We start from the raw sequence: 26,536 nt of genomic DNA, 5'->3' as shown, positions 1-26,536 counted from the left end.
CCTTTATCTCTCAGTCTCTAAAACCAACTGTTCTGTAGAAATCTGCAGTTCAGGGTCTAGGTACTGACATGCTAGATTAATATCCCACCTCTATTGGAATAGTTCCAGTTTTGCCTGGCAATATTTAAAACCTGTTATTGGAGCCCGGTACTGTAAGTCACCCTTCAGAAACAGTTTTCATTTAGGTTTAATCCTCTTAATTAACTTGTAATCACTTTCTTATGGAAAGGCAGTAGCTGGACTTGGTATTAATTTACCCTCAGTGACTTTATTATTAAAAATTCTTTGCTGTTATGATGTATTTAGCCTGATTGTCTGGCTTTTAATTTTTTTTTAATAGTGGGCTAATAGGTTTTCAGCAAAATGTATCCTTTTGTCCATCCTGTATTCTCTTATGATTGCCAAACCCTCGAAGAATTAAGAACAAACTGATGCTTATGAACTGCAGGAATTATCAGTCATCATATGGAATCCTGACTGCCATTGGAAATAGAGTCCAAGGCAAAAGTAACAAAAAAATATCTATTTAAAATATGCCTCGCATTCTGTGCAACTTGCACAGGGTGCATTAATGCAATTTCTAATAGAACTCAGAGGAGATTCACTTCACTTAACTTCAAACACCTGCAACAGTTACACACCTAACCTAATTATCTAGATTCCTTTTATAATCAATGGTCTTTTACAGGCCATTTCTAGGGTATGATTCATCTGACCTATTTTAGGTCTCTACTTCAGGATGAAATGAATCATGCTATAGATATCCCTAGTTCTAAAGTTAGGTGGGATGAAATGTACCATTTGTGTCTGTATTTGAAAAAAAAGGTCATTATATTTAAAAAATGATGAGTTACACTATTAGTAACCAAGGAATGAACGGAGCAGAGAAACTGAATATTTAATTTGTACAAATTTTAGATGATGTGCATTATCAGCATGCCATCTATTACTACCACCTAACAGGCCAATGGTTAGAGCAGGGCTGAAAAACGCTGGGAGGTAGCGAGGCGAAAGCACACGCTGTTAAATCCTGTGTTACTTGCATCCTGTGGACAGACAGTGGATTTTAGCCTTTAAATTGTCAATCTGATATTTCTGTGCAAACTTAATTTACTGGTAGAAGAAACCAAACAGAAAATCAGCAATTAAAAAAATCCCACAGCCTAGTATTGAACTACTGAATAAGACAAGTAGTCACCAAAAGACAGCCTCAAATCAATTTAATATAGTTTTGCAAAGCCTTTTACGGAAACACAAGTTAAGCAAGATTACTAACATATTGCTGTTTTCTGGGATTGTCCTTGTACTATTATGAGCGTGAATTTACACATTAGTCTTCTGTCACTGCTAAAATGCTTACATTCCTACATGCTCCTTTCTACAAGAGATAGATACCCTTCTTTCAGGCTTATTATTTCCCCTATTCAACCTAAAGCTATCTCTTGTTGCTCACTGTTAGCAATCATAAAAAAGGCAAGTTTCACAATATGCAAATTTATGTTAATTATAATAAATTTTAAAGGACTTCAACATTTTTGTAGGTATCTTTCTTACTTCAGTTTTCTTTCCTTGGAAAGTTAAGAAGTATACTGCTTTCCCACCTACCTGAGAGAGGTTGAAAGTAGCAACAGTGCTGTCATCATACAGAAGAATATTAATAGTGTCTAGCGCCCAGGTACTTTCAGCCAAAAGACCAGATTTAAGAGACATCATCACTCTCCAGGCCTCAGGAGTTACTGGAGAAAGGAGGAGAAGTAAAACAGTATTAGTGCATCGTTGGAGACTGTTAATGAGTTCTGAAAGATTAAACTGTGACATTCTGAGGATGCAGAATTTAAATGAAATAGTTACTGAAACACTGGTTAAGACCCTGCCTTCACCACTTAGTCCTGTTCAGTTTTTCTGTAACTGCTGCTCAGCCTTAATAATGGAGAATATCTTAACAGGGCCATTCTTCCTGACTTTGCTGAAGCTGAAATAATCGTACGAACTTAAAGAAGTTGACTAAACCAAATAATCGGTAAACAGAGGTAGCATACTCTGTCAGGAGTGTGGGAACTTGAAGCATGAGAACTTGAATGTATGAAACTAACAGGAATTCAAGATAAGAAGATGCGTGGGAAAGAACAGGGGGAGAAACAAACATGACAAATAATATGGAATGAATAAATGTGCCATTCAGGGGAGACAGAGACTATAACTACACAGCAGAACAGCATGAGCTGCCACAGAACAAGAACACAGAAAGCTTTGCTCAGCTAAATGCTGTATTGGTGATTTAACAGACATTCTGAAGGACCTTTCAACACATATCATTTGGAAATCTGAGGCAAGCTTCATTTTTAATGCATTTCTGGAGACCTCAGGTCTCCATATAAAATATTGCTTTCATTTCATGTCAGATTGTCTGGGATGAGTTTTACCTGTCATCCTCACTGATGCATATGTTATTACATTTTTATTGAAGACAATCACATTATAGTTACCAAAGTTAACTATTGGTCAAAATAGTCTTAAAATGTAAAAGAAAATCAAAATCAAAGTCCCTTTCTCCCAACCTATTTCAGTATTTGGCTTTTTTTTTTTTTTTTTTATGCTTACCAATATCTTTTGAGGTAATCTTTCGTCTTGGTTTTAAGACTGGTTGGGATGCTTCTACAGAGCCTGGGGGGAAGGTAATTTCTCGCCTAATCGGTGGTGGTTGGGGTGGAGGTCCTGTGACCTGTGACACTGGAACTGTGGGTATAACCTTTTGCATCTTCATGGAGGGTAGGAAAGGAGACTTGCTTGGAGACATACGGTTTTCCAAAGAGCGCTGGAAGGATGCTGGACTTGGAGCTCTAGAGATGTGGTTTGGCATAGAGGGTGGCGTCTGGTAGGATGACTGAGGAGGTCTAGTGATAGGCTGCATGGAGGCTGAGGATGACATATAAGAAGGCTGACGTTGGTTGACATGAGAAGGCCACTGACTCTCGTGGTTTATCCTCTGGTCAGGTACCATCATATCATCAGTGCGATTCATCCCTGGATACGGTGGGGCCTGTGCAGGGCCTCCTGGACCTTGCCTGTTCTGGTAAGGGTAAGGCATATCATTTCGTGTTGGCCACATGTTCTGCTGAGGACCTTCGCTGGAGGATGATGACTGCATGGGGCCACCAATCATCTGGGGAGGTATTCCATGCTGCTGCATTTGTCCTGGGCCCTGCATCCTCTCCCTGTTATATGGATACGGATACTGTCCCTGCATGGGCCTCCTGTCAGGCCCCGTGTAAGCGTTGCTGTACTGGTTATACATTTCCTGTTGCTGGTTGCCATACTGCATGTTATACATATCCCCTTCATGGCGTTTGGCTGGAGGCCCATACATGCCATCCATGTGTCGCTTATAGTTCTGAAAAAAAATTTTGGAAAGAAGATGCGTCACTTTTACTCCATACACAATACAAATATATTGGCTGAAGGTGCTTAGTTCTAGAGGGATCGTGCTGATTCCAGAGCCAGGCGTGCAGTGCTATGGTTAGACTTGATCCAGTGCTTTCTTTTTAAGCCTCTGTTTTGCTGCACTTATAACAATGCTAAAAGGAAACTTATCCTCGGGCCAAATTTTTTATGCTTGCTCTCATTTTCTCCCTTTCCCTTTCCTTTCCTATCTGTCAGATTAAATTCCACTGGTCATTTCAGACATGCATGAAAAGGCAACAGTCCTCACCAACTAAAATGTTTTAACTTCTTTTTTATGCTTAGTCTACTAAGAAAAATCTTAAAAAAAAATCAAAACCACTCAGTGAATCTTTTCAAGAGACAAGCACTGAATAAACTCTTAAAATAACAAGATATGCTGCAAGCATATACGTCTGAAACACTGGATCTTACGATAGGGCATAGGCTACATGCAGTAGATTTATTAGTAGGAGAAACCATTCTGCTGCATTTGCTACTCTGTGTAATTCCCAGGAACATGGCCCCGTTTGGGCAACCAGCCCTCTTCCCAAATCATCCAATCACATTTAATTTACTGTGAGATTATTACAGCAAATGGTCACATCCAAACGTTCTGTTCTAGTTTATGCAGGTTCCTACCCTGCTGATCAGTAATGAATTAAGCAATGTAACTAACAGCTGCCACCTATGGTTTACTCCCTCTTTGTTTCTCACCCTCTCAAGTGGGGAATGGTGTGTGAGGTAAGCTGTTTTACCTTGGGGGGAGCTGGGCTGTTTTTAAATCATACAAGCTTGTATGTATTTATGTTTAAGATGGCAGAACAAAAAAAGACATGTTGCAGTTTGAGGGGAAGGTGGTAAGGTTTGCAGCTGTCCTTAGTTCCTGTGGGAGTTTGTTCCACAGTTCAAATCACACTGAGTGCTCTGAAGCAAAAAATGTGAATTAAATGGGTGATTTTTGAATATATAATCTATGGCAAATTCAATGTTATGGCTCCCCCAGAAACTGTAGCTCAGTCACATTGCACAATGTATACTAATGTACTAGAGTTAAGATCAGATAAAATTCTGTATGTATTCAATACGGGTCAGTTAAAACACCTCTGGGATTCATAAACTCATCTTCCAACTTTGGTGCACATAAAACCACAACTACCGTATTGCATGAGAGTATTTTTTTTTAAACTTGCCATAGAGCTGTCGGGCTATCTGAGAAATACCTATTTTCAGCCTTATATAAACTACTTGCTGTAGTAAATTCCACCCTTGGGGCCAATTTATACATTAAGAACTGACTTGGCAGTTGCCACACCTAAAAAGGTGGTATTTGTTTTGCCACAGTGACTCAGAGCGCTTAAAGTAGACACTTGGGAATGAAGCACGTGCCTTTTTAAAAGCAGTTCAGCGCTCTTGTATATGTAGTGGCAATACGCTTAATGGTACCCAGTGCTGAGGGGAGTGATGCACCTGAACTTCCCCTCCTGAGTAAAGGTTCGGCAGGAGACTGAGGCTGCACAGTGTGTGTCTCTCTCCGCTGGGGATGCGCAATTCTGAGATCTCGCAGAAGACAAAAAGACACCGACACAGGTCACCTGCTGCATAAATAGCTCTCAAGGTACAAGCATTTGTACAGGAATTGAAAAACCTGGCTCAAAGTGCTTCATTAGCCCCATTCATGCTCCAAGCACCTCCTTCCCAAGTCATTCCCTAGCCTTCAGGTTGTAGATAAAGCTTCGAAAAGGGTCATTTTTCACATTCTTCCTGTACCACTATAGAGTTAGATTTAGGAAATTGAAAATAAGCTAGTGGCAACCTAATCTCTAGCTAAATGAAGAAGTGGAATCCTCTGGGAGTGGGAGGGAGAGGCCAAGGGCGGCCAGGATCCTTGCCCTTCATTCTTCACTGCTTTTTTGCATGAATGCGTTTTGCATTCAAGAGTCATTGTACAAAGCACATAAACAGCACTAAGGACAGGGCCAAATATATTTTTACAAATTCTAGCTGTCTCTTGCTTAAATGAACATGTAGGTAATATATTCCCTGCATACGTTAGCATGGAATATCACAAACCGTTCTGTTATATATCTCTGCAATTTCCTCACTAAATCACCTAGACTGCTAGCATATGCTCATCATAAAAAACAACAAAACCATTTTTTGATTATGCTATTTTAGATTATGCTATTTTATAATGTTATGAACCAAAGAGATAAGCAAGAAATTCTGAAATTGAAATTTATATACATTCTCAGTACAGTGCAACCTAAGATCTCCTGTTTTAGGTTTCCCTCCCCAAATTTCCTAGTAAAACTCTACCCCAAACTGAAAAGGACTATCTGAAATTGGCTGAAAACTACCTTACATTTTAATTTTTATATTATAAGGAAGTGCTTTCTATTTTGGAAGCTAACTTCAACTTTAGTTATTGTATGACTAGAAATGAATTAATAACACGCAGGATGAAACTCTGATCCTGTTGAAGTCAGTGGAGTTTTGCTATTGACTTATAAGATAGGATTTTGCCCACAAGGTATTAATGATACACCTAACAAAAAAATCTTATTAATTAATATCATCTGTATTTTCAAAGTTATTACGCAGTTAGGGAGACTAGAATGTACAAATGTTTAAACTATTTTTAACACTAATAATGTTCTCTCTCATGTATTTGTACCATATTATTACTAGAGACAGCATGTGGGGAATATGCCATCTGATCTCTATTAAAGACAGGTATTTCATATGACCCACCACAGCATTCTAGATAATTGAGACTGCTGCACATTTTACTTCGTTCCAGTTTTCTGTTGGGTTCACATGGCTGTGTGATGTTAAGGCCCTTTAACCTGCCAGCAAAGCAGCTTTCCTATTTGTTTCTAGAATTGAGGCAGCATCACTTTACTAGCCTACGAATTATACTTTCCCAGTCTGCTGGTTATTAACTTGGGACAATCACTTGATACACGTCCAAAGCCACAGAACATCTGTTAAAATGTACACTCTTCCAGTGTAACGAACACATTTTCCTATAGCTGCACATATACTACTTCTCCATATGGGCTGTGATTTTGACCAGAACTACAGTGCTCCTCTGTGCCAAAAGACATATATTGTATAAACAAACTTTTGAATGTATACAGAATTTGGGGGCGACATTTATTAAACAAGTGTTATGAATATAGCTGTTTTCCCCTCTCCTACCTGCTGCTGTGGATACATTCCAGGTTGATGTCCTCCATATGGTGGCTGTCCTGAGGGAGGTCCTTGTCCTGGATACTGCTGCCCGTATGGTTCATGCCTAAAATGAAGCATTCAAATTAACACTTAGAGCTGCTGGAATTTCCAACCCACCAGGAAAAGCAACGTACTCTGATGATCTTGCACCTTGAAGATATTTTCCATTTGGAAACAAAGTGAAGGTGCAGTGTGGTATGGTCCTGAGCCTGATGTAGTAAGCTCTGCTGGAGCTGGTAGTGGAAGGAAGGAGATAAAGCAGATAGAAGAAAGGAGGAGCAGTGAAGATGCAACAGAGAGATTTAGAGGTAGCAGTCAGGAATGGGAACAGGGTACGGTCAGCAAAGAGGTATGAAAGGCAGCTGCAGCCGCTGGGAATCCATCTTAGGTGGAAAAGTATCGGATGTACAGCTCCAAGGTTGCAAGTCAAAATTCTTGTATTTTAACAAGTCAGTCTCCAAGCCAGCTACTTTCTGGATTATATAAGAATATAATCAATAGTTAACTGCCGATTTAAAGTGAAATCATGATTTTAGTCTGATAATAGCTACAGAAAGTGAGTACAAATTTCATTACTATACATAACATTTAAATACATCATGACTGAGTAAAAACAGTACTCATAATTTTGCTATTGTTCATGTAATTTTTAATTAAAGCTACATAATGAAGCATACACATAAGAGGCAGAGTTGTGTTGCACTTGGAAACTTACCTGTGGCCTTTAAGACCTCTGAGGAGCACTACAGTGCAACTGCAATATTTCTGGCACATCTGAATGAAATTTAGGTTGCTGAAGTGAAGTACTTGGAATGTATTAAGATTGATAAATAACACTGTATTGCAGACCAGTATGTCAGTAATTCCTCTCTGTACACTACCAGTGAGAACACATCTACAATTTGAGTATAATTAGGGAAGTAATATATCAGGGAGAGTCAGAGAAACAGAGGGCTGGGGAACGTGAAATCTTAAAAGAACTAATGGGACTTAAATTTTTCCAAAAGCATAGAAAACTCAAGTTTTTTGAGAGCTGACCAGAGTGAAAGCAATAGCTGTTCAGTATCCCCTAAAATTATGACGTGGATGGAGAGAAATTACCTAATGCCAGTTAAAAGAACAATATAACTGATGGGAATTGTCTACAGTTGTCCAAGATAGTACATGCAATAGGATAAAACTGAGCAAATGTACATGTATGTTATACATAAAGGAACACTTTCAAAACATTCCATTTGTTAGCCACAGGATAACCACAAGCCAGGTGAAGTTGTGGAAGCTTCAGAACTGGTGTCATTTAATGCTGCTCTGGAGAACTTGGGCCTATAAAATATGTTCTAAGTTCAGTGTTGGCAGGGAGGTACACAAGGTAGGACGTATATTCCTTTTCTAACATCTCTGACTCTATGGCTACACAAAGTCAACCGATTCACCCAAGCCTCCACCCCCCAAGAAACTGAACCAACGGTAAAAGCCTAAATAAGAACAGACAAAACAGAAGCAACACACCAAGAAGCCACATAATCTGTCTATATGCTCTCACAGAGGCTGCTAGCACTCGTTAGCTGGTTATTGCAGATATTACAAACAGAGAAATCAGTGTTCACCTTTGCTGGCCAGGGTAACGATTAGGAGAGTACATGCTTGGGTCACTGTTTGAAGGCACCATGTTGCTTTGACCAGGTGGTCCCATACTGCCTTCAGGACCCAGCCCATGATCCGACCTAAAAAATGACAAAGGAAACCTCATTCTGTAAAAAGCACTTATTCTCCAAAATTGCCAACAAAATAAAACAAAACACACCCTTTAAAGAAAACATTCTCTTGACTTATCACCTTCCACTGGAAGCCTTACTCTCACTGACTCCCCATCAATGTGACCTGTTGAACAACATGATTACACTTGTGTTACTCTACACATCTACTGCTCCAAACTACTGACTGAAAACTACTCCGCCGTTGTACTTCAAAGACCCACACTGCACCACTTTGGCTACCATCAGGAAACAAAAAGTGAAGCTAAAGTACACAGCCTAATGAAAGTAAAAGTAGGAATACAGCCAGAGCTGCAAAACCTACTGGAACACTTAATATAATCCAAACATGCCCAAACCATTCTGCTTGCTATACCAATGCTTAGACATCAGTGATTTTGCTGGTTTTTTTTTCCCAAAGCCTTTCCCAGGATTAACAAGAGGACCAAATTTATTTTGTGTACTTCACTGAAAGACAAACTTACGAGGGTCCTGACGGACACACTGCAAGACTGGTGCCCCTACAGCTCAAACAACAGACTCCAGACTCTCCAAAGGCAATTCACTAACAGACCACCAACCAGAAATATTTAGGCTGTGCATTTTGTTTTTCATAAAAAGCCCACCAACAACTGTTGAGGTGAAAACATGGCCAGAAGACTAACTCAAGTGCTACTTTAAGCTATCACAGCCCAGCCCAGCAGCCAGCTGAAGGCAGCTGTCAAAGAGACGCACGTGCTGATCTGCTGCAGCTTGAGGGACTTCTAAGGTGTGACAATTCCTCCTTAACTTCTGTGAACAGCTAGACTCAGTCATTACCAGTGGTTTGACTCCCAGTGATTTAGTAAGATGCTGCAGGAAATGTACGCTGCTATGTTCTCTGCAAGGTGCAATGGGAAAATGAGAAGGGGAGAGAGAGGATCATTTTCACTAATGGCTTTGCTTTTTGCTGAAGATTGACTCACCTCCTGTCATAGCCACTTCCATAAGAGAACTGCTGTCTCTGGCTCATGCTCATGTTGGACATTGCTCCAGATGGACTCTGGTTATACATATCTTGTATTCCACTGTTAGGCATTTGTCCAGGGGTCATGAAAGGCTCATTGCTTCCAGGCACTGCAACGGTAAAGGAAATTTAATATATTATTCTGGGTGCTTGAAAATATCTTTCTATTAAATGATGTATTTTAAAATAATGTTCAGATCCCTAACACTGCCAAGGAGAATTAGCTGATGTCTGACAAGCTCTCCAGGGTCTGATGAAAACACATGAAGCAGCACCACTACCAAGATGATTGTTATAATATTAAGGAGCTGCAAGCCGGGAAAGTAATTTCATCCTATGGAACTGAGCTCATCAGGCACCAGGCAGCTTCTTCCCTGTGGTCTTCATAGATGAAGATGAACTCGCTCTTGTTCTTTTCACCCCAAACAATGCTAAATATGAATGCAAACAATAAATCTTACAAAACAGATGAAAGCAAATCTCCTAGTTTGGATTACAAAGCTGTCAGAACCAGGCTTTTCTTTTTCCCATAAAGCCCTCATACACACACATATACCATAATTCAGTTATGGAAAGGATACTGTATCCTAAGGTAGCTTCTTGAGCAGGATGGGCATATTCTACAGGCCCAAGAAAAGGCACGTTGACCACTATTATTAGATATAAATCCCCAAGCAAATAGAGGAAGAGACTCTATCCTTTAGTCCCTCATAGTAGATAATGAACAGAGACATTTCTGTTTCGACAGGATAAATGTGAAATGTACAACAAAGTGCAATAAACCCACTTAATCTCACGTGGATATAAAACCTAAAGTGAATCTAAGGCAGAGGGGGTCTTCCCTTCCTCCAGCTGTGTCATGCTAGTGTCCATAGTCCAGGCAAAAGGATTTAAAGGGAAGGTTTAAAAAAAATCACATCACATTAACTCTCTCTTCTAAAGCATCTCCCCACTTCATCACATATCTTTCTTCCCCTGATTTCTGGACGTCTTCTTCTCATTCCTCCCTTTTGCTCCCTTTCAGTTTCCCCTTTCTTAATTTCATCTCCTCCATCTGCTCTTTTCTTTGCAGCCATTGCGAGCCTTGCTTGTGTTCTTTCCTCCCACTTTCCTATATGCGAGGCATGCAAGACTGATTCGTTTTAAGCACATTTTACAATATCCACAAAACCATCTGTAGGTTAAGTGCCCAAAAGGACAAGAGTCAGGTTTGAGATTACCTTTAATTTTTGCTTTCTAAAAATAAACAAACTTCGACTGTGTTTATCACCTTTTGTCAGGGCCTGTCCAAGTGAGAAAAAAATTAGCTTTCCTATTCTGAAAAATATGTGAACTGTGACAGAGAGCATTAGGAGACTTGCTCAGTTCCACACAGTGAATTCCCAAGTTCAGCCCTACTACAACCAGGCATGTGGCTTCACTGCTTCACATTCTAATACTGAAGTCCAGCATCTGATTTGCAGAGTAGCTACCCACCTTCAAGAAACATACGGCATTGCACAAAATCTAAACCTATGAATTTATGCCATTTCCTGAAATGTATTCCTACAAGTATTCTTAGGATTCTGTTAAGTCTAAAATAAACAGTGTGACTCTGAGAGATGACAATATGACCAGACCACAATGAAACACAATTGCACTGCACCTCTCTCTTTGCTACAAGGAGACCATTTTACCAATGGCAAAATTAGCAAAGTAAAAAAGCTCATTCTGATGACTAGAACATCTTGATTACATGGAAGTAGGGAAGAACACTTAAGCTCCTGCAAAGAAAATACCTTTTCTCATTCCACCGAAAGGATCTTTATTCGGCTCATATGGCATCCTTCCCATCATATCTGGCATGTTTATTCCCTGCTGGTATGGTGCATTTGGCGTCATGGAGTTTCGCTTCGGGAATGCTGAATCACTTACGTCAGAAAAGGGATCATGCACACTAACTGTGCTGTTTCTAGCAGATGAGAAAAAGGAGGCATTAACGTTATCACGTATTCATAAGAACTGTGAAAACAGACTGGACTATAATACACCTAGCCCATGATGCTGTGGCAGTGATCAGGGCAGAATACATCTGAGGAAGATGCCAAAAACTTCCACAGTGGACAATCATTAAAAAAACCCATTTTTCTCCCCAAGCTTATCTGGCTACTTACCTTAAAGATCAGGGTTTTTAAATCTAATTCAACTGTGTGTGTTCCTATTACTCATATAGAAGTCTAAACCCTTTTGAAATTTCACTAAGCTGTTTGCCTCACTACCCCAAGGCAGTGAGCTCCACAGGTTAATTGTATGCTGTGTCAAAATAGTATTACTTTTTATCAGTTTCATATTTATTACCTTTCAAATTTACCAAGCACCCCATTGATCTCCTGCTAGAGGAAAGACTAAACAGCAACACTTGATTTACCTCCCAAATACCATTTACTGTTATGGAGAGGCACTAACCTTTATGGTTGCAGTCAGATTTATTCTAAAGCCCTTAAAAATTCGGCTTGGAAAATGGGAGTTTCCCCGGTAACTATCAGATTTATTCTTAATGCAAAAGAAAAGTTTTTACATAGTGAAAGAAAACTCAATCTGAATTAAAGATTATTAAAAAAGGTTCTTGTTATCCTTTCTGCAGTATTACAGATAGAGAAAAAAAGAACCTAAGTATGTTACGTTTGGAGTGCCTCTGTACATAGTTCAGAGCTCAGCTACATTCCTGCTGAAGTCACCAAGAATGTTTTTTCCTGGACTTCAGTGGGCTAAGGATCGTTAACGAATGGTGAGAAGGCCTCACTTCAGATTAAGCCGGTCTGTGTGACTTACAGGACAAAGAACTGCAAGGGATCTCATGGTCCATCCAGTTGAATCCCCTGCTATCTCAACAAGTGTTACGATATACGCTTTTCATAATTTGAATTTAACTAACACCTTACAACCACACATTCCTCCTTCCTGAGCATGAATGTCTGGACCTGTATACCAGAGGAGGGCAGGGTAAGCAAGGAAAGGAAGGCTGTGGTTCTAAGTTGGTGCTGCTGGGTTCCACCTTCCTCCCCACTCTTCACATATTCACATGTCCCCCTTTGCACTGGTGCTTGTCTGATCCTTCTCTGGTGTTTAGAAAGCTAATGCAGCTCCTACTCCTTCCTCCCTTTCCCTCTCTCCCCTCCAAAAAGGAATCATTTTCTGCTGCTTTTAAGGCTCTGACCAGTTCACCACAGAATCAGATGAGTGCCCAAGCAGTTGGGAAAGACTGGCTTAAACTGTTGTAGAACTACAGCCCAACAAAAAATGAAGCAAAGCCCTTTTCATACCTGCCACCCTGCATAGGTGTCATCTGTCCATGAGGTGTTGATGCTGGTGTTGGGGGCTTCAAATCGCCTGGCACTTCTGTCATGGAATTACTACCAGTAGACTGTGGAGTCTGAGGACCTTGCAAGGAACCAGAATTAGCTGGGAAATTAAAGCAAAAGGAAATATTAAAAGGTAGCAGCCAAATTCCTGTGGAAATAATAATCATCAAGGAGAGAAACTGGTTCTTTCCCCTGTAAGACTGCTTATACCATGCATCTCAGTATTTTGTAACTGCCCCAAAATCCTCTGAGATCAGGATATGCTGTGCAGTAATAGCCATCATCTTTCCTAGAACCATGAGTTTAATCTGCTGCCTGAAGCAACATGAATAGAAATCATCTAGATGAAGGATCATTTAAATCGGAGGTCAGAGATACAAAGTTAATTGTCTATAGTTTACAACAGAGTAAATGAAGGTTGTTCTTTGGCACAGCTTCTTCACATAATCACTATCACAACACATACATTTATAAGGCAAATTTCAGCCAGAAGCTTTTCCTCAGAGATTTAAACTGCTATATTAATATAAATTCATAATTTCATTTACCACTAAAAGGCAGACATTTCCATGGTGAAACATGGCAAATGATTAGTGGCACACTGCAATCCTATGCCATCTTTGAGACAGCATGGCGAAAGATTGTATTTAAGAAATGCAAAAGGCAATCTGGGATAAGAAGAAAGCGATCACTGAAAGTAGAATTTGAACAGGAGACTATAGCTAACACTCCTAATAAAATTGTAAAAATAGCAATGGACATCTTAACAAAATGTAGTTAGGGTCATTCTAGAGCACATATAACAGACCAGTACCTGCGACAGAGTACCTGCACTATTGTCCTCCTTAACCGTGGTAAATAGCTATATTCTTGATACGACAAGCATAGAAAAGCATGTACTGTTCTATTCCGATGAAACTGAGCAGTACTAAGGGCATTAAATGAATACGTCATGTAAGCTAATGATAAAATATATCCAGACCAGTCTTTTTAAGTAGACACTGAAGTTACTATTTTCATATGACTACCGAGGAGAAACACGCCCCAATCCCAAAGATCTGACGCAGTAGTTTTCTGATTTAGAAGGTGGAGTGGGAATTAGTAACAATATCTAAGCCTTGGAGCTGACTGGCCTTGCAGCAGAAATTCTACCCGAGGAGAACTTGTAGGATTCAAATCTTTACATGCAATTGGGAAAAAAAATTACCAACAGAAAAAATTCACAAATCTAATAGACTCAGAAAGACATGGCTTTGGCTTCAGAGGTCCTTCTTTTTTTTGAACTGTCATGTAAGCATTTTGTAGTGCCTGACTACGTTCAACAACCAATTAACAAAACTTTTAAAATTACTGTTAGAGGCAAAATTGGAACAAGCAGTATGGGCTTTTCTTCTGTATGTGAAAGAGAGAGTAGTTTATAATTGACTCAGAATCCTAGAACACTCATCATCTTGACAGGCAGAGCTTGTTTTTAACTGAAGAACACCTTTTTTATATGTGTTTCATTTATATCTGTAACACATGTTCCACTATCTGGAGATCAGTCTCGGTAGCAAGTGCATATGTAGAATCCACATTGTGTAGACCACATTGTTCTTGTCCTCAGCTTTCTGAGGCATGTTTGGATTATGTTCACATAGTAATAAGGTTCAAAAAAAGTTTAAAAAAAGCTCTCTGATTGCATTAATACAGTAACAACAACATTTGCAACAACTAATGCTACAGTTTACTAAAGGCTTTAGTGCTATAATAAAACAAATCCATATGATAATAAAAAAATCATCACGTTCACATAAAAAGAGCCCTTTGTATATAATGACCCCTGAGTGCGCCAGGATCATCCTCCTGCCCTTGAGCTTTAGACACAATGCTAGATTACTTCTAAAAAGCTTGAAAGCACTTCTGAGTTAAGCCGCACATTGTCACATACCATCTTGTTATATTAGAACCATGTCAGTAAACATCTCTTTACTTACTGTAAAACACGATATTGCCTAACCCTGCATATTTCTCTTACGGTGGGCTATTAAGCAGCAATTAAGTTCTTCCCTATCCTACCTGAGCAAGAACTTAATTCATATATAAGTAAGCCTAAAGAAAACAAGTAGAATATTTTTTTCAGTATTTATGGGCTGCATGGATAAAGAATCTTTATTATGAACAACAATGTTTTTTATGTAATCATCTTAGATAAGGAAAGGTTTAAAAGCAAAAAGAAGACATCCAACTGAGAAGCTACAAGCCAAATTTCTATCTGCTGGGTGGTGGTTATAGGGCTGGTTATTCTTCCCCCGCCTCTTTCTAAGTGACTGCTTACGAACAGCTGAAAAAATGGAAGGCAAATGCTGTCTTGAGAAGTGCAAAGTTTCTGGTACTGCTTTGTTAATACGCTTTGCTCTTGACCTCCATTGGGTCAGGGACACTTCTACAGAATAGGGACTGCAAGTGTTTCAATCTCTGGATTAGGTCATCAGCTACCAAAAAGAGCCCAAGTGTGGATATGACCTACAAGCAACTGCGAAGACAATCATTTCTATGTCATACACTCACAGGCCGCTGAATAGTTCATCTATATTTTGCTAATAGCATCAATGTAAATAGCACATTCCTTGAGAAAGAAAAGAAAGATAAGTATGTACTCTTAATGGTTACTGTTGGTAGAGCAGGTACAAATTTTTAAGCAACTTAACTTTTTCTTTTAGGATGTGACTTTCAGTAACTTTGCCAAGCTTCAGCCAATCATCAGGAAGTCATCCTGATGGATATTCCCGTCAAGCTAATTTTGTTTTGGAAATTTTCATCTGTAATTGGCCAACTGTTTTTAAGAATATGCCTTTGAAAATATATGGTCCTCTTCTGTCGTCCCCAAAAGAGAAATATTTCTGTGGGTCTTGGAAGCCAAATACATATTTGGTCACCTTTTTCACACACAGCACCAGTGGGCCCTTCATTGTTTGAAGAAGAGACTTGGTGCTAATGTTGGGGACGTGCCCGTGACAGGGAAATACTCTTACTGTTCCAGTGTTTATTCTCATTTGGCCAAATAAATTTGTCAAAAATACCTGCTAATATGTAGAGATTATTAGCTTGCTATACATTCACTGCCTGGTTTTCTGAAGATCCTGTTTGCACTTATTTCAGGCTGGGGGTGAGCAGGACTCTCACTGCAACTCAGCTCCTGGGTTGATCTGGGCAGTCTTGAATGTGGAGCTGAGCATGAGAACCTATAGCCAGGAAGCCGCCCCACACAAACTCTCAGGGTTACAACTGGAGGTTGGCAAGCAAAGGCAAGGTAATAGGATTTTTGACCATCAACAGAAAAGGAGAATAGAAGGAGACTGACAAGGGGACTGGGAACCTGGAAAGGAGATACAGATGCTGCTGAGATCAGATTAGAATATGAGAAGTCTGAAGTTGCATGGACATGGTACTACGCAACAGGGAACACCAAGAAAGCCCAGAAAATGTACCTAATGAGAGTTAAAGTACAGGGAAAGAACCATGGTTGGCTGGTTAAAGAGACATAAGAGTTCAATACTGGGAAAAGTCCAATACTGGGCATATGACTGAAATTAAATTTTGCACTAGAGGTTCTTAGATGTGTGCTCCTTTTCTCAGAGAGTCTGTTTAGAGATGCTGTTTTCCAGCTGTGCAGATCCATGCAGGGCAACAGATGAGATCATATAAAGAGCTACGCATGGCAAAACTTGTAAAACTAGCACCCAGAATTAGCAGATACTCATGTTGTAGATTTTTTGGTAGCCCAGTTCCTCTTCTGTAGAATGGGAATCATACTGCTTTCCCTCTCAGATGGGTATTGCAAATGCTGATTAATACTTTTTAAAGCCCTCAAATACAGTTGTAGTGAAGATGAGAAAAACCAAAGAGTAAATTTATAACTCTCAAATGTTTGAGTCTGGTTGAAAACTGTGGCACAAGCAAGGGCTGTGTACTGAACAGTGAGGATAACACAAAATACTGAATAGCTCCTCATTCACCGAGCACTGTTTATTCCATGCACTGAATGACACAGACATTTCATGGAAAAAATTTCAATGTGACTGCGTAATTAAGAGTGTATTGAACGGTATATGCACAAGGAAACATAATTAAGATTGCAAAGATTGCATCTCACTTTTGGCATTTCCTAACCTTTGAGCACTTGACTTTGCATCACAGCAATACACTTCAAACAGCTGTTGGATAGAGCATGCGCACACAGGCGCCTGCATGCACACAGGTTAAATGCAAACTCGTTACCTTCTCTCACACATAGATTTTACACACATTGCTATTCGCAATGTTTTCTAATTAAAGAATATGAAAACAAGCCTCTTCTCTGTAAGAAAGTACCATATTCCTTTTTCATGTTTCACCTTAAATTTTACATCTGCTAAGCTGCTCTCTGAAATTTTTACATCTATCCTTGCAGGGCTCTTATTATGGTAGATGTTTAATTTTGATTGTGGACATCCTGAAATAGAAACTGTATCTTTTAAAGCGCTTCATAAGCTTCAGTATTAAACAAAGAACTAAGAAGGAAGACAAACAACAATGTTCTTTTAGAATAGGTAATCTCTGCTTACACGATTCTGCAGCTGACTTGGGGATGTCCAGGAAAAAACCTGTGTATACACAGCTACTGAATTCTTCATCTCACATCCACGTCTAAGCAACACTTGTCTTTCAAGTGTCATAACAGATTTGTAAGAATATGCTTTTAACAATAGAAAATCCATCCAAAATGAAATAAAATGAACATATTTGTCAGTGAGAAGGTGAAGTCCTAAAACTCTTCCACAGTTCACTCAACAGCATGCGTTATTCTTGGCAGCATGGAATTACAGCACCAGCATGGCTTTTTCCTTGCAAAGCCTGCATGGCGTAAGTACTGCTTTCAGGAAAGACCCTTTATTTACCAGAACAGAAATATGCAGTTAAAAAAAAAAAAAGAAATCTTGCTCTTGCCAGCAATTTTTTCCCTTCAGGAAAAAAAAAAAAAAAAGAAGAAAGCAACCTCTTGAAACTCCATTAATATGAGGCCTGACATGCTCTCTAGGATATCCCTACCTTTTGCCAGAAGCTACAAATGTATACTCTAAAGTAAACAATGGAAAGGTTACTGAAGGTTAAGTACATTCACATACTTCAGAGCGAACAGCCAGCCACCACGCTGGGAAGATAATTTACACAGCACGAACCCAGTGCTCCAGTTAGGCCGGGCTGGGGGCCGCTGGCTGTGGCAGGGCCCCCCCGGGCAGGCGCGGGTGCAAGCATGGGGGCACCTCTGCCTGTCCCCCCGTCCACCCCTCCCGACTCCTCGCCCATCCATCTTCCGTGGGATTCCCTGGCTGGCCTCATGACACGCTCCATGACATCACCTGCCTGCTAATAATAGCACTTCAGTCAGCCACCCGCCAGCAGAGACGGATGGGTTTGGTTACAGACGCACTCACTGAATGGCTGTGGCGTGTGGTGTTGTGTCGCGTCCCCCCCGCCATCCCCCTCCCCAAGTCTTGTTTCTCTGCTGCCAAGGAAACGCAGGGAACACGCTCTTGGCGTGCTCTGCTCCCTCTTGCCAACACAGGCGCACAATTTTCCACGTTTGCTGTCATGAAATCTCCGCTGACATCAGGGCCAGCTGCTGAGTGTTACTCAGGAGCATCCTCAGCTGTACCACTGTGGCCATCCTGTTCATTCAGCGTAGGGTAAACGGCTCAGTCTGGAATTTTGAGAGTCAGGCATACAAAACCGCATACTGCAGCTAAGAATTTACAGTGCCAGAGTACAGCAATGGAAAATAACTCCTTCATGCTGATGCTTTTTTGAAATTTGTTCTCCAGCACCCATTAGTGCTTAGCAAAATGGCCCCCAGAATTATTCTCAGTTCAGAACTTGCCACATAATTTATGCATATTTTGGTCAAAACTATCAAACACGCATGACGGGAAGAGCATTTTCTCTTTGCACCCACTTCTGGAACGCACTGGAGTTCCAGAAGGATGCTTACAAAGACCTACGATGCCTCTCTCTCTCTCTCTAAGGCATTTTCTGCACAGCAAAAGAGCAGTCAACAGCTGACGTGGCCCTTGGCACGGACCCAACAATCAGGACATAAGGCCGACAGGGGTCCTCTAATAGCTAGCCTGTCATTAGGCATCTGCTGCTGGTCTTCACTGCTGACAGCGTTATCTGACCCAGACAGATTTAAGCTGTGATAGAAAGGCCTCAGCCCACCACAAGCACGTCTCCAACTTGCACAGCCTCAGAGCAGTGCAAGCCATGCTAAACCACATTCAGGCCCCCACCTCTCCCTGTGAGTTTTACGGAAGACCAGAAGAGGCTCTGACAGTAGTATGAAGCCAGAACATTTACTAAAATAGGCAGGTAATCCTACCCCAACGCCTTGGCTACTGTGCAAACCTCTGCCCAACAAAGCCAACCAGCCTGTCACTTTGCCGCTCTACCCTCGCTCCTTTTTTCAACCTTTTATAATTGCTGACACTATCCTGAATTGCACTGTACATAGCACTAAATTAGTCACTCCTTTACATACCATTTACCCTATTAATGATGTTGTAAAAAACAGAAGCGATGGGAGAATCCCAAATACAGTGCTAGAAGTAAATGGACTAACACATGGACCCAGACCACTGCCTTGCAGTCCCATAAATTTGACTTACACATCGCATCCTTTCCCTGACCGGGTTCTTGTCTGGCAATCCCCTCGCTACGGTGGTTGCGCTGTGTTTCCTAGTGTTCCCTCTAGGAGCGCATTCGGAAGGTCGTCTGTGGGGCAGTCACATAATCACCCCTTGGATGCGGGACACCTGCAACAACTGACCTGCTCTGAACTGTGTGTCTCTCTGCTCCCACCTTGCGTAACATGTACCTGGGAACTACATCTACATAGGAACTGAATTCTTCTCTGGACCAAGAAGGCTGCCAGTCCCTATATATTCTTATAAATATTCCCTATATATTCTTATGAGCAATTGAAATATTTAGTTTGAAAAGTTTTATGAAGCTGAGCTGATGTTTACACTCTCATGACCCTGATTTCATAGCATCAGCTGGTTAGAATTGGACGAAATACAACACCCTCCCCTCTGAGACAAGTCCCCTTGCTTTTTTATCAGAATTAACTTCAGCCCTAATACTGTAACTAGCTCTCTGCAAGTGGATTTGGCTTCAAAGTGGCTCTGCCTACACTGAGCTAACTGCACAACAGAGGCTAATGGTTAAAGCAAGGACCTTTGGAGACTATTGTTTCTTGTTGTATTGGGCTCCTGTCCCCTCTGAATGCCAAAGAGTAACAGATTATCTAAAGTACATCTACAAGTCTACTTCTTTTGTGCAGTTAAAATGTTAATGTTGGTATATGCTAAAGGAAAAGGAGGAGGAAAAAAAGCTGACTATTAAAGAGAACAGGCTTGTACTCTCTGCAGCATCTATACCTCAGCGGGATTTCATGTACTAAAGCTGATACACACTGGGAAAGCCTTTCTCCGTACAGAAGTGCAGTCCATTCAGTGACACGAGCGCTTTTCTCGCCAACAAAACAAACCTTGAGATCTTTGCTTGCTTCCCCCTCTTCTAGTCTCTATGTCCTGCTGTGTTTTTATTTTAGAAAAATAGTTTCAGTTCTCCTCATAGACAGCTTGCTCGAATGTTACGATAAATTTAAACTTGGACTTTGCCATTTTCATCTGTAGAGCCATGATGCAAAAGGACCACGTAAAAGTGGTACATCTGACATTTCTATTCCTTTGTTTCAGGCTTATGTATTTAAATAACGATTCTTCACCGCAAAATTCAGCCAATTGACAGTGATCATCCCTGAACCAACCACTGGGAGCAGTGTTGGAGGGAGAGGGGTAAGGGAGGAGAGAGCAAAGCAAAATACTTTCATTTTTAGTAGTGCTGTTTAGTTTTAGAAAGAGATGAATTTCCTCTTCACCCTCCTTAACAAGTCTAACAGTTTCAGCTCCCTTTACCAGCCTTCTCAGGACGTGACAGGCACGTCCAACATCTTTTATTTTTTGCAGCGATGCACATTCAGGACACTCTGTGCTCATTTCAGACAGATAAACATTGGGACTATGGGCTTCACTTCTAGTACCAAATATTTTTCCCCATCTTCTAAACTTGCCTTGCAAAGTAACCTACTTATCTTCTCTATTAAATAATCAGCATTGGGGTACTTGATAACCCTAGGTGTTAACAAGGTGGAGGAAATATTTCAGTTATTACACAGAGATGCATCTAGGAAGATTTTTACTAAACACTCCCCAAAATCCTTACACGGAATACATCAGGCTGAAAAAGATTTAAGCCTTATTGCCTTTATCTTTTTCTGTACTGACAAAGTGCTATCATAACAAATGATCTTCTAAAAGCTAGAACTGTATTATATGATTATAAAGGTCTTTGCAATTTTCTGATATCCCCAATAGGAATTCTGAAACTGGAGCCACGCAGCCTGCAAACTGCCTGGAGAGCTTGCTGGGTGCCTGACTCACTGCTTCCCATTTTCAGCCAGTGAACTGCACTAACAGAAATTAAGGTATTTAATACTTTCTTAATACTTTAATACTGCCTTCTAATGCAGGAAACTGCTGTAAACATTCCAGGTATTATATTCTCTTGGCAATAAAAGAAGGTGGTCTGCCTAACAGTAATTGCAAAGGTAGGTATTAACAAAATTATTTTGTTGGTCAGAAAAGCCTAATAACGAGCAAATCAAAGGAAATATTTCCTCTTCCATGGGTAGTCCAGAAGTCAATGTCATAGACTAATACTACACCTTTTCTTATGTACTTAAAATGTTACGACTGAAGCATTTTCCTGCCTTGAATGTCACTCATGACTGTCCAGTCTTGGGAGTCTTAAGCTGAATTAGTTTAGAAAGAAAACACCGTGGTTTCAAGCAGCACACTGTACATGCAAAAAGAACAGCCAAAATCAAGCATTTCCAGTTCCAATTTTTCAGACGAGAAGATAAAGACAGTGATGCTAACGACTTATCTGACATACAGGATTAGCAACAAAAGAACAGAGAGTGTGCCTCCAAACTACGAGGTCTGTCAGTGGGGATACACCATGCTCTCAACTCCCTCCATCTGCCACACATTCAACACGAGCTGTATCAGAGCAACCCTCTGAGACCCAGTGATCAGTCCAGCATCTGCCATCCCAACTCCAACTGAAGCTTTACTGACCAATAGTTGTGTTGAAAATGCAGCTGCAGAGTCATAGCAAGGAAAGTGCAAGTACCAGAATCTGACTTTTAGACAAATGGGTGCTCCTTTTAGTACTGGCTGCCTCGTGTCTTACAGCGCAAGCACATCTGTGCAGAATGCTATTCTTTTCACTATGCCAATGTAATTCTGAATATTAAGGGTATGCTGGCGCACACGTTTTTATATGTTAGAGTGAACAATGACAAACTAGACACATGACTGCGGATGGCCCTTCAGAGTTAAATCTGACCCGACTCGGGAGCTAGCTCCAAGTTTGAAAACAAGAAGCCAACAACATATTTATTTTCGTTGTTTGTCCAGCATTAGCAAGACATGCTTCTAAACTGCAACCCTGTGAGTATCTTTTGCATTCGAAAAATGGTTGTGTAAGAGGCTGCAGTTTTTTTGACTTACCAGGAGATGGCGGCTGAATCTTAGGTTGTTTCTTAGTATCTCCAGTGCTGAAGACTTCTGGAGGGGGCTCCTCCCCTCGCTCAATCTTGCACTCGAAGGCAAACAGGTACTGAATGTATTGTTTTTTCAGGGAGCTGGCTGCGCTGCTTGAAGTGCCAACGTTCAAGGTGGTTGCCAGCTCACGCCACTTCTTGTTTTTATTAACCTAGCAAAATAAATGGCAGAATCATTGGTTTGCAGCAAAGTGGTTTGTTTAAGTCAGGAGACAAACCAGAGGAAAAAAAAAAAGGAAAAAAAAAAAAGCACTTAATGTCCTGGTTTGCTTTTTTTATTTTCCTCTTTTAACTAATGCTCATTACTCCCACACGCAGTAATGCATAGACAGCATTTACAGTTATAAAACCATTAAGGAACCTGCTGATAGCTACATAAAAAGCTTTGCTTGTGCAGAGTCTTCTGCATGGTGCATCTTTTAAATGCCTTGCACTCTTCCAGGGCCTATGCTCTTCAGTTAGCAATCCATCTCCAAGCAAATGCACGCTCATTCTCCCTCTCTCTGACACCCACCCACACCCACGCCATTCTAATTAAAAAGCAGCTTCGAAAAACTAATTTAGAAAGCAATAACAGCATTATTCTGCAATTTAAGTGTTTGAGCATTGATATGAAAAATAGATTTTTCTCCAAAATAGCCACCAGCTGTCTAACAGTTCAGCCTGTAATTCCTGGTTCAAGTCCTTTCACTTTAGGGCATCTTGCAGGGACAGATCACCGAGCCTTTGGCTAGATGAGAGGCAAAGTGAAGCGAGGCCCTTTAATTAATTAAGGCAGACTTCAAACACACAGGGCGAGTCCAGCAATACTCTGTATTACAGTGCTGACTGCACAACTCTGCTGCGGGTCTTGTTTACAGTGTAAGGCTGAGAATATTGAAAGACTCTGTTCATGAGTTCCTCAAACACAGCTGATCTGTAATAACACTGAAGTTCGTTTGTCATCCTGGATGATGCCACTGGCTCGCTCGGCTGTACCACTCATAGCAGCCAGTATTTTTGCTGCAATACCTGACGCCCCAGAGTTCATTCAACCACTTGTGCAATTGCTAGGTATGATCCAAGGAGGGGAGGCAGCACTGAAATAAATGGGCTTTAAATGTCTGAGCATCTCAGCTTTTGTTGGGGAAGAATCTCGATTCCTGCATGCCATCATGACTTGCTACTTGCCCCGAGGCCTGAGATTTTAATGACTCCAACTTAACTTGTATAGCTACAAAGGTTATCATCAGCCACACTGTTCCTAAGCCTGCATGCCAGCAAAGGAAACATTTCTTACATTTCTCTCAGTGTGTAGTAACACTGAAACTGCTGCCAGTCAGCCAAGATCTTTTGGGGGTAGCATTAATAGCAAGCAGGCTGGCATGGGTATGCAAAGTGTTTTTATTTCTCTGATACATCCTGCAAGAACCCAGGAGTTAAAGATGAGATTTTCATAAACTGCCCCTCTGTTGAGGCTTCAAATCCAGCTACACAGCCCTTTGTACCTACTGACTTACAGCTAAGTGGTGCATAACGAAGACACTGCATAATGCAAACAGAAAGATTCATGCCTAAATGCCCAGTATATTGGCATTTAAAAGAAGACTGCCAACAGCTGGTCCGTTCATGTTGGGACCCCATCAATTGCAAGTATTCAGACAGAGAATATGCAGCGCTGCTGCACAGCTCCATCCCCTGTCACTCCCCGGACAGAATCATGAGATGCGGAGTGCAGCAGTTGGAGCAACAGCTTTTTAAGAGAGCATCACGCAGATGCATTCAAATAAACCTCGGCATGCAAAGCTCTGCACCTCTCAGTAGCCCCAGACAAATAAGCATGGTGATTATTCATGTGGGCACACCAGCAAAACCAGGAGCCTTTATTTTCAGTCTCAATTTTTACCAGTACTGAAGCACACACATTTGTAACTCAAGCTCTTTCAAAAATCTGTCTAAGTGAACAGCATCTATTCTTTGGCAATGCATAACGTCTGTCACTGCAAATCAACACTGAGTGTCCCAAAAGAAAATAAATTTCCATAATAAGCAAACCTGAATGACTCTCTAGAATACCCCATCTGCCCCCCATCTTGCTTAATTTTTGATGCTAAGAGTCATACTATGGACACAATCCCGCTGTATGAGGCAGAGCAGCTGCATGATACGATTTACCTGTAATAAAGTTTCTGAGCTAAAGTAATCAAATCTTTATGATGCTGGGGGGCACGAGCTGATCACTGAAAGTGTCAGGATAACATCTCTTACCCATATACAGCATTTAACAACTGGCAAGGTGAACTGTATTAGCTTTCTCTGCCTTCCTTTAATAACAGGAATAGCTAAAATCTCTGGACTTGAAGGGCCAATGATCTAATTCAGTAGTCAAATCCTATGTTGTGAGGTGTACTATTCAATATAGACTATAGAGCATTGAAAATGGTACTATGATGTTGGACATTTCTTTCTTGAACTAACCACTTATATTATTAAAACTGTGCTCTCTTTCTGAGGATCTAATTTGTTTGTCATATTTTTGAGTTCGGATTTTGTAATTAGTGTAAAATTGTATCTATTTGAATATTAAGTATTACCTATTTTATATTAAATACTGCATATACAGATTTATCTACATAGCTATGTTTAAGACCTCATCTTGCAAAGCACTCAACATCCACAAACATTCTTAAGTCCACAGAAATCATGGGTCTTAGCACTTCACAGTAGCTTCTAGCACCTAGCCAGAGTGATCCCCTAGATGCAAGGGATGCTTTGTAAAAGCATCAGGCAAGGACAGATGACTTCGAATACCAAATCTGAGGCTGCAAATACTGACCATTTTCTCCTGCTTTCCCTTTATGATGGTGCTAGACAATGAAACATTTAGTTTTGCTCTGTGGTGGTCAGTCTTACAGAACTCACAAGTAACTTCCCAACATCCCTTTGCAAAACTTCCAGTTAACTGGTGAGAACACAAACCAAAGCTTCTCTCTCCCACCTGTGACTTTTTTATTCTCAGCTCTTCCTGCTTTCATTTTCCTTCATCTCAATTAAGTAATTCACCTTTTCCTTGTAATCACTATATTTGTAAGGCAAGCCAAAATAACCTGTAAGCATTTTCCAAACATAGGGAAAGCACAGTCTGTGTCTAAGAAACAAATGTACTGTACAGAGACACTCAAGAGATGAAAGGTTTGGGATGATTGACTGCGTTTCAAGAATATATCTGCCACTTCTCTGGAGAGATGAACTGATCTGTCCTAGAGGCAGTATCCCCATCTTGGAAGGATGAATTTCAAAATCTCCTTTTCCTTTCAGTTCTATCATGTGTTTCTTACTCGTAACTTTGATCCAATGGCCTTGTCCTCTTTTCTTCTCCTAGTGGCATTACTGGATTCCCCTACACAGGTTTAACAATTGCATCTGTCTATAGTAATGATCAATTTTGATTCAAACTGTAGAGTTTTAGGGCAATTATGCAGCCCAAAATGAACTCCAGACAAATATTAAAGCACGAAACTCTCTTTTCTTCAACAACGTTGTCAGGGCTGAAAATGTAACGGTGTAACCAGCAGGAAATACTCCAGAAAAAGATGTGTATCGCCTTTTCAAAAGCTTCACTTTCCCGCACTTCATCTCACCTGGGCTAAACCTCCAATCTCTTTGACGCAGACATAGAGCCTGAACAGGTCCAGGGGCTTCTTGCCCACAGCTGGCAGACTGGCCACGGGCGTGCCCCTCTCCTCCATGAACGTGAGGTACCGATCTACCCACATCTTGCGCTCCGGCTCGTTTCCTAGTTCATAGACTTTTGTGATCTTCTCTCCAGTTGTGGTAGAGGAACTTGATTTCTAAATTGCAAGAAGAAAAAAAAGAGTTGGGGGAAGGGTGGGAGGGGGAGGGAAAAGAAAGTAAGAAACTCACAACATTGAAAAAGAGAAGATGTCAAACAAACTAAAGCTATCACACAACAGTCAGGAATGAAGGCTACTAGTTCAGGCACAAACAGCACATTCTGTCCATATACGGAAAATTCAGCTTTTTAAATAAAGGGCCCAAACTCCCCATTTTC

At 40.7% G+C, this 26,536-nt stretch overlaps 1 protein-coding gene across 10 annotated transcripts in view; it reads right to left on the bottom strand.

Annotated features, from left to right (window-relative positions):
- Positions 1–26,536, bottom strand: part of ARID1B (AT-rich interaction domain 1B) — a 334,462-nt gene that overhangs the window by 3,509 nt on the left and 304,417 nt on the right. For 6 of the 10 annotated variants that reach the window (XM_087773697.1, XM_087773702.1, XM_087773704.1 and 3 more), the window contains 8 exons: positions 26,106–26,315; positions 22,433–22,637; positions 12,738–12,876; positions 11,214–11,386; positions 9,395–9,545; positions 6,643–6,739; positions 2,602–3,391; positions 1,606–1,736 (listed from right to left, as the gene is read on the bottom strand). In XM_087773697.1, coding sequence (XP_087629823.1) covers positions 1,606–1,736; positions 2,602–3,391; positions 6,643–6,739; positions 9,395–9,545; positions 11,214–11,386; positions 12,738–12,876; positions 22,433–22,637; positions 26,106–26,315 — 1,896 coding nt within the window. Of the gene's footprint in view, positions 1–1,605; positions 1,737–2,601; positions 3,392–6,642; positions 6,740–8,282; positions 8,400–9,394; positions 9,546–11,213; positions 11,387–12,737; positions 12,877–22,432; positions 22,638–26,105; positions 26,316–26,536 lie in introns of all 10 variants that reach the window. The other 4 variants (XM_087773694.1, XM_087773700.1, XM_087773696.1 and 1 more) reach the window with 1 other exon arrangement.

Source organism: Nipponia nippon, unplaced genomic scaffold, assembly GCF_047370975.1.
Source record: "Nipponia nippon isolate SJK-2023a ecotype South Korea unplaced genomic scaffold, ASM4737097v1 scaffold_4, whole genome shotgun sequence".
Lineage (NCBI taxonomy): Eukaryota > Metazoa > Chordata > Aves > Pelecaniformes > Threskiornithidae > Nipponia > Nipponia nippon.
This window is presented reverse-complemented; position numbering and strand designations above follow the sequence as displayed.